Raw genomic sequence first — 11,284 nt, 5'->3', positions numbered from 1 at the left:
AACCTGGCCTCCGAGCTCCTCTGTCAGCCCGAGCGCCCACGTTGGTCTTTAGCTCTCTACGCCCGTCTGCCTCCCGCTCGCCCCAGTTCCGTCGGAAGTCCGAATTGTTTCTGCTTCCCAGAGGTAAGACTGGACTGAGCCTGGCTTCCCAAATCCAATTCCGAGCCTGTGATGAATTGCTTTAATTTCTGACACCTCGTATGAAAACTGCACGTGCAGTCTGATTATATTGCAAGACTGAGGCTTTAGGGTGTCCCCACCGTGGAAGGGCCTGGGGGTGAAAACACGTCTTGCAGGATAGAGCATGGGCTCTTTCTCACTTTCAGGACCGTCGGTGACCCGGCTGGAGACCTTGAGGTTAGCGTCTTTCTAAGGGGCCTTGGTGCCCTGACGGGGATCCTTGGATTCCAGGTAAATCCAGGGCCTTTCCCAGCTGCGGCTGGGAAATGTCTGGCTTCTCCCTCTCTTCCCCCTTTCTGCCTCGCTTTTTTTCTAAGACTTCCCTCTTGAGAAGAAGGCTGGTGTTTCGTGCCTTTTGGGAAGATAATTTCTTGAACCTCACTCGCAAACTGTGCCTTGGTCAAACTCAATGCTATGTCCGGTAGAATTCATACGTCCCTTTAGGCATCATCAGGAACACAGGGTGAACGATTTGGGACCCTCCTGTTGCTCCCACCTCACCCTCTGCCTTCGTGCCACCTTCTGTTACTCCCAATTCCAGTTTCTCCAAGTTATTTTCATTCCCTCTGGGACCCCCTTCACTTCCAGCCTGTGCAGTATATTCCGACCTGCAAGCACCCTATTGCCTGGTCAGTTCCATGCAGCCCAGTCCCTGGGGGATATACTCAAGTATAGGAAGGTTTTCTAAAAATCCTTCACAGGCTGTCCCTGAAAGAGAACAGGGTTTTCTTCCTCTTAGATCACTTCCTTGATCTTTTTCAGTGTTAGCTGGCTTTCAAAGACTTTCTCATTCCTTCTAACAGGTTGACCTTTCTGCTCCCTAAGGTTAGTCCCCTTGAAACTAGGCAAAAACTCAGTTACCATTAGACCTACAAACACAAATGCCTTAGCTCCTAGAGGTGGCCTTCGAAGTATTTAGTGATGGAGAAGGAAAGGACTCACCATGAAAAAGCCAAGCCAAGGCTCAAACTAAATAGATAGCCTTTGCTCTCAGCCATGCTTCAAACATAACCTCAGGGCAGCCCAAATTGGGCAGGAGGGGTCAACCATCAGTCTGGAGGTGAGACCAACAAAGTGGATTTAAGTGTAAGCCAACCAGCCATTGGCCAGTGAGTACCAGGAACTCCCAGGCCATGCCCACTCTACACACAGGCCAGTCACTGGGGATGGGACTGCCCTTGGTCGCTAAGGAGGGGGGCCCTTCTCCTGGAATAGCCATGCTGGAAGCCCAGGGATTCTGGTTGCTCCCCCGCCACAAGATGTCTGTATCCATCGAGAAACCCCTGGAGTTGAGGGTCCTACGCCACTATCAAGGAGAGACTTGGGCTCCCTCAGGGCCACATGGCGGTTAGGAGGCCTTAAGCAACCTCTAACCTTGACCCTGGCTAAGGCTGATCAACAAGAGCAAGGGCCTGTTCCCAGCCAGAGTCTACAAGCTGTGAACCCTGCAGTCTGAGACAGAGGAGTCCTTGGAAGGCCATAAACGGCCAACCGGCAGAAACTCGCCTTAAGCCAAAAGCTGCTTACCCTAACTGACAATAGCCATAAGAGGAGAGGGAAAAGGTTACAACCCTAAACAGATGCATTCTTAAAACATAGGCTCTTGGTGCTCTCTGTCCGAATCCAAGAGTCCCATTCTGTCACTTAGCCAAATGAGGGATACAGGATGGTGTGAGACCTCAGCAGGAAGATTCAGTGGTCCCTGTACACCCCCTTGTGGCCAATCCTTATAAAAGTCCCGGAAGATGCTGTGTGGTTCACTCTGTGACCTTAAATCCAAGTTGATCCCTCACAATATCAGATTGCCTTTGAGTGGATTAACCCCAACTTGGACCAGATGCAACAATGCACTTGGTGGACAGAAGTACCCACCATAGGGGTGTTGGGACATCAACACTTGTTTGCCCAAACCCTAAGAAAGGAACTAAAGAAGATATGCTAAAAGGGACTGTCCTACAGTCTGTAGATAACATGTTGATATGGAGGCTCAGATGAGAACGACATTGAAGTTTTTAATTTCCTTCAAGCCTGGGGTTTCTGGTTCTTCCAGAAAAAGGCACAGATTTCATAGCAACAAGTTCAATACATGGAATATATTATAACCCCTGGAAATAGACAGCTGTCCCAAGAGAGAAGAGCTATATTAGGCTTGAGTGCCCCTAAAGATATTTTTTTGTACTTAAAAAATTTGCCCTCACTAAAGCTCCTGCCCAGGGTCTCTTTAAAAAGCCATTTTGTATCTGGCCAGAAAGGGAGGGACTACTCTGGAGGGTAGGGTTCTAATACAGAAGCTGGGAGACTTCCTCAGCCAATAGGCTATTTTTCCAAGCAACTGGATTAAGTGGCTCCAGGTTGACCTGGCAGTAGCTGCTGCCAATTTGATTACTGGAGGAGGCTAACAAGTTTAACCTTTGGAAAGTGAAAGTCACTCAGTCTTTGCGATTCTTTGCGACCCCATGGACTGTACAGTTCATGGAATTCTCCAGGCCAGAATACTGGAGTGGGTAGCTATTCCCTTCTCCAGGGGATCTTCCCAATCCAGCCCCCGCATTGCAGATGGATGCTTTACCAGCTGAGCCCCCAGGGAAGCCCTAACCTTATCACTGTTGAGAATGTAAATTAGTGCAGCTACTATGGAAAACAGTATGGGAGTCCCTCCAACTCCAGCATATGATCCCGAAGTCCAACTCCTGGGCACATACCAGACAAAACAATTATTCAAAAAGATAACATGCACTCCTGTGTTCATAGTGAAGAGAAAAAAAACAGTTGCTTAAGCTTATTGCTATGCTCACCACCTCTGCTTCTGTGAACCAGCCTACTTACTGGGTCAGCCAAACTGCTTAGTGGGGAAAGTCGCTAGGACCCAGAATCCCATGCCATATAAAAGATAGCCAGAACAAAGCCTGTGCACTCAGCCTCTGGAGGCAACTCTGCGGAGTCCAGACAGGTGCTAAATAAACTGCTGTTCTGCATCTCCGAGTGTCACTTGTCTCTTTCCCTGCCATGGTTTCTGTAACAAGACATGGAAGCAACCTAAATGTCCATCAACAGATGTGGTACATTTTTATCCAAGATGTGGTACATATATACAGTGGAACTAAGTCCTGTCTATTTCAAATCCTAAAAGAATGCTGTGAAAGTGCTGCTCTGAATGTCAAGAAATCTGGGAAGCAGGTGGCCACAGGGCTGGGAATGGTCAGTTTTCATTCCAATCCCTGTGAAAGTTGCTCAGTCCTACTCTTTGTGACCCCATGTATACAATCCATGGAATTCTCCAGGGGATCTTCCCAACCCAGGAGTCGAATCCAGGTCTCCTGCATTGCAGGTGGATTCTTTACCAGCTGAGCCACGAGGGAAGCCCAAAAGCAATGCTAAAGAATGTTCAAACTGCAGCACAACTGCACTCATTTCACCTGATGGCAGCATTTCAGCAGTACATGAACTGAGGACTTCTATGACCTGGGTTTCGGAAAGGCAGAGCAACCAGAGATGAAACTGCCAATAGTGGTGCCCCCAAGGTCAGCTGGCCCAGTGGGATCTGTATCTCCTGGGTAGGCTTGGCACCAAGCACCTAGTACAGTTTTTGCTTCCACCAAAGCCTTTGGAAAGGCTTATACAACCATATTCAGTGGTGGGATCTCAAACTGCAGAACCCCCGCCCAGGCGGACTGCTGAAGTGGCTTAATTCCACAGCAGTGCCCCAGGCCTTTACCCCTCCCAGCATCTATTTCTTTGTAGTCTGGATATAAACCAACTGCCCTCTTTAACAGACCACAACCCCTCTTTCCCAGGATTAGCTGTGGCATCTGCTTGTATGGACCATGATCTGTTTATGAGACAGTGTATACTAGGCCAACTGAGTAACCAAACGAACCTAGTATCACTGTCTATAACATCACCCACCCTGGGGCAGAAGGGCAGTTGGCCTCGTTTCAGCAGGGGTTGGAACTGTCTGGTGAGGCCACCCGAGACGTCCTGTCTGCCATGAGTGAACCACCTGAAACTGACTGAAGACTGTCATTGTCTCAAGTTCCTGGGCTGATAAAGTGACTGATAATAGACTGGCCTTGTTCTTCCTCCTAGCTGAACAAAGGAGGTGTGTTACATCATGACACTGGGGTAGTAAAAGAAAATACACGCCCATGCCAAGTGGCCTCATCCTTTCTGACAGGGTAACCCAAGTGCTGACTGTCTAGACTGCACTTTAAAGGGATGTTATTGAGTATTGTCTGGTTTTTAATCCCCATTTGGGCCTCTAGTTGCCATAATCCTTTTACTAGCATTTGGCCCCTGCCTTTTTAACCTGTTGAGTTTGTTTCTTCCAGTTTGCAACAATTCCATGTCAAGGTGATGGTGAGGCAGGGGCTCCAGCAGAAGTCACCCTGGACGAGGCAGGGATAGAGTTCCATGGCCCTGGTTAGGTAGGGGCCGTGAGCCTAGCACTAGGCTGAAGAAGCTGCAGAAGACCTTTACCTCTCAACCTCTCAGTAAAGATTTCTTGGGGTCCAGCCTGTGTGTGTGTTTTCACACCTGTTAGCACCCCAGAGGACTCCCTGGATGACAGCTCATCCCTGGGCAGTCTTGGAGCAACATGAAAATGGAAGTTCATGCCAGTGATTTTCCACCTACTAGGACAACCTTCTCTAGGTTTTGGGGTTGTCTTTGCCTTTGGGTAGTTTGTGAACTCTTAATTCCTTACGGGTGGTCCCAGACGAGGCAGGCACTCCAGAAAACAAACTTTTATTCATCAGGACTGGAAACAAAAGCTTTTGATCAAAAGACTGACTTGGAGTTTTTTCTTTAGTACAAGGTGGAATGCCCTGCCCACCCCTGTGACTTGACCTCACCAAGCCCAGGCCGTGTGTCAGCCTGCTGAAGTGGTACCCTGGTCCACAGGCAAGGCTGGTGGTCCTGGTTTCCCTGACATTTCTGTAATTTCCCATGGCCTGAACACTGCGTTACAAAGCCATAGCCTTGGCATCCTCCAGGGGAATCTGAAAGACCCTGTTGATGTGGAACTGGGGCCTCCCATTGGGGGGCTGGCAGCAGGTGGTTGTGGTCCTTGGGGTGCAGTGCAGGATGGGAGTGGCAGTGAAGCCCTCTGCCCCAGGTTTGGGCAGGGTCCTGCCCCTTCCTTCCTGGGCAGCGAGTGCAGCTGAAGACGTGGCTTTCTAGGCAGTTAGGCACTGTACATTTGGTGTGGGTGCTGCAGCCCAGCCTGAAAGTTGGGTGCCCATGGGGGGATGGAGGCGGCAGAGCCTCGTGGCTAGAGGGCCAGGTCCCTGGCAGGCTACCCTTCGGTGTCCCTCCTGTACAGAAGATGGTTGCCTTGGGACAGCAGCCAGTGAAGGACTGCAGACGCTCTGGCTTTGTGCAGCCCATTTGTTGGGACCTCAGCTCTGGATTGCTGCCCAGATGAGGGGTGGGTGAGGCTCAGCCTGGAACTGACTGCTGTAGACTATCCAGTCTTCCAGGAGGATGCCTGGTGGCCGGGCCCCACAGGCTCAGGGTCTGCAGCAGGAAGCCCCCCGGCCCTCCCTCTTGATGTAGTCGTGCAGCCGGAAGCGGGGCTCACTGGGGGCCTTGGTGCAGCGCTGTTTCAGCTCCCTGTGGGGCAGGGATGACTGTGGGATGGGGCGGCCTGGACCCCCAAGGAGGGGGTGCAGAACCCTGGGTCTGGGGCTCCTGGTGACCGTGAGGACTCACTTGGCTATGGCTGTGAAGGCCAAGTCCACATTGAGGCCCGTCTTGGCGCTGGTCTCCATGAACGGCAGCCCGTAGTCCTGCAAACAGCCGTGGGCAGCCTGGCAGGGGTGGCTCAGGCGCCATAGCCCTGGGGCGCTTGCCCGCCACCCACCCCACCCCAGCTCACCTTGGCCAGCTTCTCCGCATCCTCTCGCTTCACCGCACGCTCCTGGGCAGAGTCCACCTGGCGTAGGAACCTTGGTGAGAGCTGGCCCCGTCACCCCCCACCCCTGGCTCCCCTGTGAGGCTAGAGTGCCCACCTTGTTCCCCAGCAGCATGAGAACCACATCGTCCTGGGCGTGCTCCTGGATCTCGGTCAGCCAGGCCTGCAGGGGCGGAGCTGAGGCCAGGCTGGAGGCCGGAGCTCATGCTCCCTGGGCACCATGCATAGGCAGCCCAACAGCTCCCTTATCTAAGCTGTTGGACTGGAAAGTCCCCCAGGACCCCCACTTTGGCTCGTTCAACATGCACCTTGGCGGGGCAGTCTTCCCCCTCCCCCGCTGTCAGGAGGGTCCTCAGGAGTCTGGGACCCTGAGGACGTCTGTGCCGGAGGTGGTTGGGACCCCATCTCGGCCTTTCTCCCCACCGCCGACCCCTGGAAGGAGGCCTCTGACCTGGATGCTGTCGAAGGAGGCCTTGTTGGTGACGTCATAGAGCAGCAACAGTGCTGGGGGGAAGGGCAGTGAGGACCTCCTGAGCCCACAGCGCCCGCCCCCTCCCCTCCACCCACGGGTCAGGCTCTTCCTGCTCCTGGCCCCCTCACGCCCCGGGTGCCCTCCTGGGGCAGAAGCCTGGGGGCCGTGGCCCTGTGCTCACCATGGGCGTCGCGGTAGTAGGCATGGGTGACGCTGCGGAACCTCTCCTGGCCTGCCGTGTCCCAGATCTATGGCCGGGGTGCGTGTAGCCATCAGCGCTGCCCGGGCCTTCCCAGGGGCCCCCTGCCCTCACCCCCACCCTCACATCACCCCTCACCTGCAGCTTCACCTTCATGCCGTCCACGTCCACAACTTTGTTCTGAAACACAACCAGCCAGCTCCAGCGAGGGCCTGTCCTAGGTGGCGGTGCCCCTAGGGTCTGAGGACCTGTGCCCCTCTGGTGGGGGTTGGGGGTCGGGGGGTAGTGGATAGGGTGGGGGGACAGGCAGCGCCAGGCCAGGGCTGAACCTGAGATGAAGAGCTCCAGTGTGCCCCGAGCCCACTGCCCCACGCTCCGCTTGCCAAGCTCTGCCTCAGGCCCACCTCCTGCCCTCCACCTGCAGATAACACGTCCCCTTGAATCTTTGAGTCCCCTCTTGGTGGCCCATGCACAGCGGGTGCCCAGGCCACTCCCACCCAGATGGCCATCCTGATGGACTTGGAGGTTGCCCCCCTCCATGGCCAGCTGTGTCCAACTCTGGGCCAGGTGTTTCTTCCTCTGCCCAGCCTGGAGGCCTGGCACACAGCCCCGCCAGCTCCCCTGCCCTCCAGGGACCCTGGTGGCCAGTCACTGAGGCCTGTTGACTTGCACCCCCAGCCCATCCCCTCTCCACCCCAGCTGGTGCCAGCCTCAGCTGGCTTCCCTGTGCCCACTTGCCATTTCAGCTTCACCCTGTATTCCTCTCTCCTGTGCTCTGCTCCTAGCCCCCGGGCCACCAGCACCTCTCTCTTGCAGGGCTTATTTGAAGTCCCCCACGGTGTGACTTCAGGCCTATCGCCCACACTATGCCTCAGTTTCCCCATCCACAAATGGGGATAGCCAGGGTGTCCATCAAACGGTTGCCCCGATTACTCTACGAGCATTGTGTGCAAAGCACAGAGAGAGAACTGAGTCTGGCCCGGAGCAGGACTAAAGTGGTCACTTAGAAGCCTCTCTTCTGCAGGCCCCTGGGGATGGGCTCCAAGCGGTAAGCGCGGAGCCCAGGACCTGGCCCGGTACCCAGTGGGCGCTCCCTGTGGGCTGGCTGGCGATGTGCCCTCGCCGAGTCCTCCCAGTTCAGGACTAGGGCAGGAAGTGGCTCAACTCCGGCTCCCATCTGCCGAGGTGGGGGCAGGGGCTGCCAGTCAGCAGCTGAGGCTCCAGGAACAGCACTTCCTCCCTCTACACCAGCTCCTGCTGTCGGGGTGTTTCTGGGTCTCCAGGGAACGGGCGCAGCCATCTGCCCAGCTGCAGGGACATCCCACCTTCCCTGGCGCCCCGAACAGGGTGTGAACCAAACCGCTTCACCTCCCTCCACACCTGCCCTGGAGCCAAGAGGTGACAAGAGGGAGGTGAGGCCAGGGCCTCCTCCGCTTCTGGTGCCTCAACCCTTACTTCATCCCAGAGCACATGAGGGGCTCTGCCCCCTCAAACGGGATAGAGAGCAGCTCCCCAGACCGGAGGGAGCTCCCCTCTCCGCCCCCGTCCCCAGAATGGGCCTCCCTCCCCACCTTCTGCAGACTGGGTCTTAATTAAAGGGTGAGAAAAATGCAAATCTGGGATTTGCTAAGAACACATCAGTACCCCAGGACATGGAGTTCAGACGGGTGCCAGAGCCCAGCAGGCCCAAGGCTGTGGTCCCCCATGACCCTGCAGGCTGCTTGGGGTGCTCGAGGGCTCTTGGGGAGCCGAGTCGAGGGCCATCCCCGAGAAGGACCCCAGGACACAGCCCTGGCAGGGGGTGAGGTGGTGAGGGGGTTCTAGCAGGGGAAAGCAGTCAGGGCTGGGGGTCCGGGGAACATTTCCCAAAAGCCTCCCTGCCCAAGGGCAGGGACTTCTCCCTGGCTCTGGGACCGAGGGTGTGCTTAAGCGCCACAGCCATCTGTCTAGTAGGACCTAGCACCTCAGGGCCCCTCTGGGCAGTGGGCAGTGACGCTGGCCTCCCCAGTGGCCATGGGTTTTGAGTTCCCACGGGGGCAACAGGACGCACCTCCTTCAAGGCACAAGATCCAGGCCCCAGGGTCGTGCCAGCCCAGGATGCAGGGGTACCATCTCTGCTTCAATCATATACAGCTACCACCTGTCCCCAGAACCCTTGAGGTGTCGGGAAGCAGGCAGCTTAGTGGTGAAGGCATCCCGGCTTAACTACCTTGACTGTGGGAGCCAGGTGGGCCAGCCTGGGGCTTCACCTCATGAGGCCGCCAGTCCCACAGGGATAATGGAAAACCAGCTACCAGGGGTGTTTCAAGAAGCCATGAGCTGGTGGGGCCCAGGGTATGGCTGGGCCCAGTTGGTGCTTGGGATTTCAGCCCCCTCTCTTACCCGGAAGTCGATGCCCACGGTGGAGATAAAGGTCCCCGCCAAGAAAGCCCCATCCTTGAAGCGCACGAGCAGGCAGGTCTTCCCCACACCTGAGTCCCCCACCAGCATGACCTGGGGCACGGGGAAAGGGCAGAGGGCACCTGGGTATCTGGGAACCCCTCCAGGGGAGGGGCCAGTCTCCCCTGAGCTGGCCTGGCCAGAGGGTGCCCGTGGGTGAGGGGCAGGAGTGGAGGAGGTTTGCAGGTGCACCAGGGCCCGGGGAGACATAGGGCCTGGACCTCTAACTGCCTCCTCTAGAAGGTTCTGTCTCCTCTCCATCAGTGGAGGGACAGGAGCTGCTGTCTTCATGCAGGGCACTACCTGGACACCATGCTTAGTCTGGAAGGGGAGCAACTGGAGTTTCATGGGGAGCAGAACCGGAGTGTTGGTCACTGGGGGCCTCCTGAGAGGCCTGGGGTGCTGGGGGTGGGGGCTCTGCACCAGAGGGCTTCTTCCAGTCCCAGCAGACTCTAGAGGAGTCTGCCAAGTGAGGGTCAGATCTTGGCGTGAGGAGGGGCTCAGGCTAAGTTTGTGGGCCAGGAGGGCATTCAAGCCCTTCTCCCCTCCCCAAGTCTGTTACCAAAGGTTCCCAAACCCAAGGATGGGCCTGCCACCCCCGCCCCCCAGGATTCACCAGCTTCTGCCTTGGCCTGAAGGAAGCCCCAGCGTGCCTCACTCAACCTGTGAACCTCCTCCTAGTCTCTCCCCCTAAAAGGAGACTAGAAGACCCTGTGGGCCAGAGAAGGCAACATATGGGAAGATGAGGCTGGGGCCTTTGGTAGGGGCAGGAGCATCAGGGAACAAGAAGATACCTGCCAGGCTCTGACTTCCGCAGGACCCCTTGTTCGGCCCTGCCCGCCGGGTGGGGTCGCGGAGGGGGAGGGGGCAGCCTTGCCATATGTTGGGTATCCCAAATCCGGGTTTGACAGCTGTGTGTGTGTGTGTGTGTGTGTGCGCGCGCGCGCGCGCGCGCACGGTGCACCGCGCCAGCCTTGCCAGCTGCGGGGTGCCGCTCGGGGAGCCAGCTCGGTGCTGAAGCCCCGCAGGGCCCTGCACCGTTTCCCCGGATCCCCTCCCCGCTCAGCTCGGGCCGGACGCCACCTGCTGCACTCTCATCACCTGGGGCTAGGAGTGCCCGGCTCACCTTGAAGGCGACGTCGTAGAAGTCGCCGCCGCCGCCGATCGAAGACCGGCCGGGCTGCGGGGGCCCGCTGGGCGGTGCCTCGGGGCAAGGGCGCGCAGTCCCGGGTCGCACCGGCCGGGGCCCATTGGCGGCGGGCAAGGCAGAGGTAGCGGGTGCGCTGCCCGCCTTGCTCTTGGGGGTCTTTTTCCTGGACATGGCGGGCGGGCTGGCGGGAGCTCAGTGCTCTCCCGCCGCAGCTGCCGCGCCCCGGGAGGCCCTGCTCCCCTCGCCGTCGGAGCCAGACCCGGAGCAGAAGCCGAAGCTGTCCCGCGGCGGCGACATCCCGGGCGCCAGGCTCCGCACCGCCCCGCCCCCGCCGCCCCACGGCCGCGCAGCCACTCTTGCCCGGCCTCCTGCCGCCGCCGCCGCCAATGGCTGCCAAGGGGCGGAGTCATGTAAATGAGACGGCCGTCCTGGGGGCGGGGCCCGGGTCCAGGAGCCCCGTATCCCGGCGCCTCTGCGCCTGGGGGGCCGTTACCACCCTGTCCTGCGCCCAAAGGCCCCTCTCCGTAACTGCACCCGGGCTTCGGTGCGGGTGTGGGGCGGTGGGCCTGGGTGACCAAGCACTCGGCGTCCTGTCGCTCCTCTGCTGTGCACCACCCCGCCCGGCGCTGCCCCTTGCCCGGTGACCCCCGCCCCCGGACTACCTCCAGGCCCGGGACAAGAAGAGAGGGCGGCACTAAGGCAGCGGGCCTGAGTGGGATGGGCACCTGGGACTCGATCCCTTCTCAGCCGGAGGTGCCACCTGGCCTGCTGCGGCACCGCCCCCTCCCTTCCAGGGCAGGCAGGTCCAGGAAGCTCCAACACTCCGTGCTTGGCAAACAAACCGGGGTGCGCCGGGCCACCTGGGGCTCAGCTGACAGCTGGTTATCAGAGGCAGGACGTAGGGGCCAGGCTGAGCGGCAGGGCCGAGGTGGC

At 57.8% G+C, this 11,284-nt stretch overlaps 1 protein-coding gene and 1 non-coding gene across 9 annotated transcripts; one reads left to right on the top strand and one right to left on the bottom strand.

Moving 5' to 3' along the window:
* The first annotated feature begins 163 nt into the window (after positions 1-163).
* Positions 164-246, top strand: LOC120859870. Its single transcript, XR_005720175.1, has one exon. It is a non-coding gene; the product is annotated as a small nucleolar RNA SNORD60 (small nucleolar RNA).
* A 4,661-nt stretch (positions 247-4,907) lies between these two features.
* RAB26 (RAB26, member RAS oncogene family) lies at positions 4,908-10,684 on the bottom strand. Of its 8 annotated transcripts, none has more exons than XM_040254162.1 (9): positions 10,328-10,684; positions 9,145-9,255; positions 6,901-7,020; positions 6,745-6,811; positions 6,543-6,595; positions 6,189-6,254; positions 6,056-6,112; positions 5,890-5,966; positions 4,908-5,790 (listed from the first exon to the last, which is right to left on the bottom strand). In XM_040254162.1, the coding sequence occupies exons 1-9, from the start codon at positions 10,520-10,522 to the stop codon at positions 5,688-5,690; spliced, it is 849 nt and encodes a 282-aa protein (XP_040110096.1). In that variant the 5' UTR covers positions 10,523-10,684; the 3' UTR covers positions 4,908-5,687. The 8 variants fall into 8 exon arrangements, with proteins under 8 accessions (XP_040110096.1, XP_040110100.1, XP_040110130.1 ...); XM_040254166.1 differs by having other exon boundaries at positions 5,890-5,987; positions 6,901-6,942; XM_040254196.1 differs by having other exon boundaries at positions 4,908-5,807; positions 6,901-6,942.
* Positions 10,685-11,284: the final 600 nt, after the last annotated feature.

The sequence above is a fragment of the Oryx dammah genome, unplaced genomic scaffold (assembly GCF_014754425.2).
Source record: "Oryx dammah isolate SB20612 unplaced genomic scaffold, SCBI_Odam_1.1 HiC_scaffold_2, whole genome shotgun sequence".
Lineage (NCBI taxonomy): Eukaryota > Metazoa > Chordata > Mammalia > Artiodactyla > Bovidae > Oryx > Oryx dammah.
This window is presented reverse-complemented; position numbering and strand designations above follow the sequence as displayed.

Excerpts from the sequence above, each read along its gene's own strand:
- RAB26 (XM_040254156.1), bottom strand. The coding sequence starts at position 10,522 with ATGTCCAGGAAAAAGACCCCCAAGAGCAAGGCGGGCAGCGCACCCGCT. Across the intron at positions 6,812-6,900 it reads GCATGAAGGTGAAGCTGCAG|ATCTGGGACACGGCAGGCCA; the intron begins GTGAGGGGTGAT and ends CCCCGGCCATAG. Across the intron at positions 6,113-6,188 it reads TCATGCTGCTGGGGAACAAG|GTGGACTCTGCCCAGGAGCG; the intron begins GTGGGCACTCTA and ends TTCCTACGCCAG.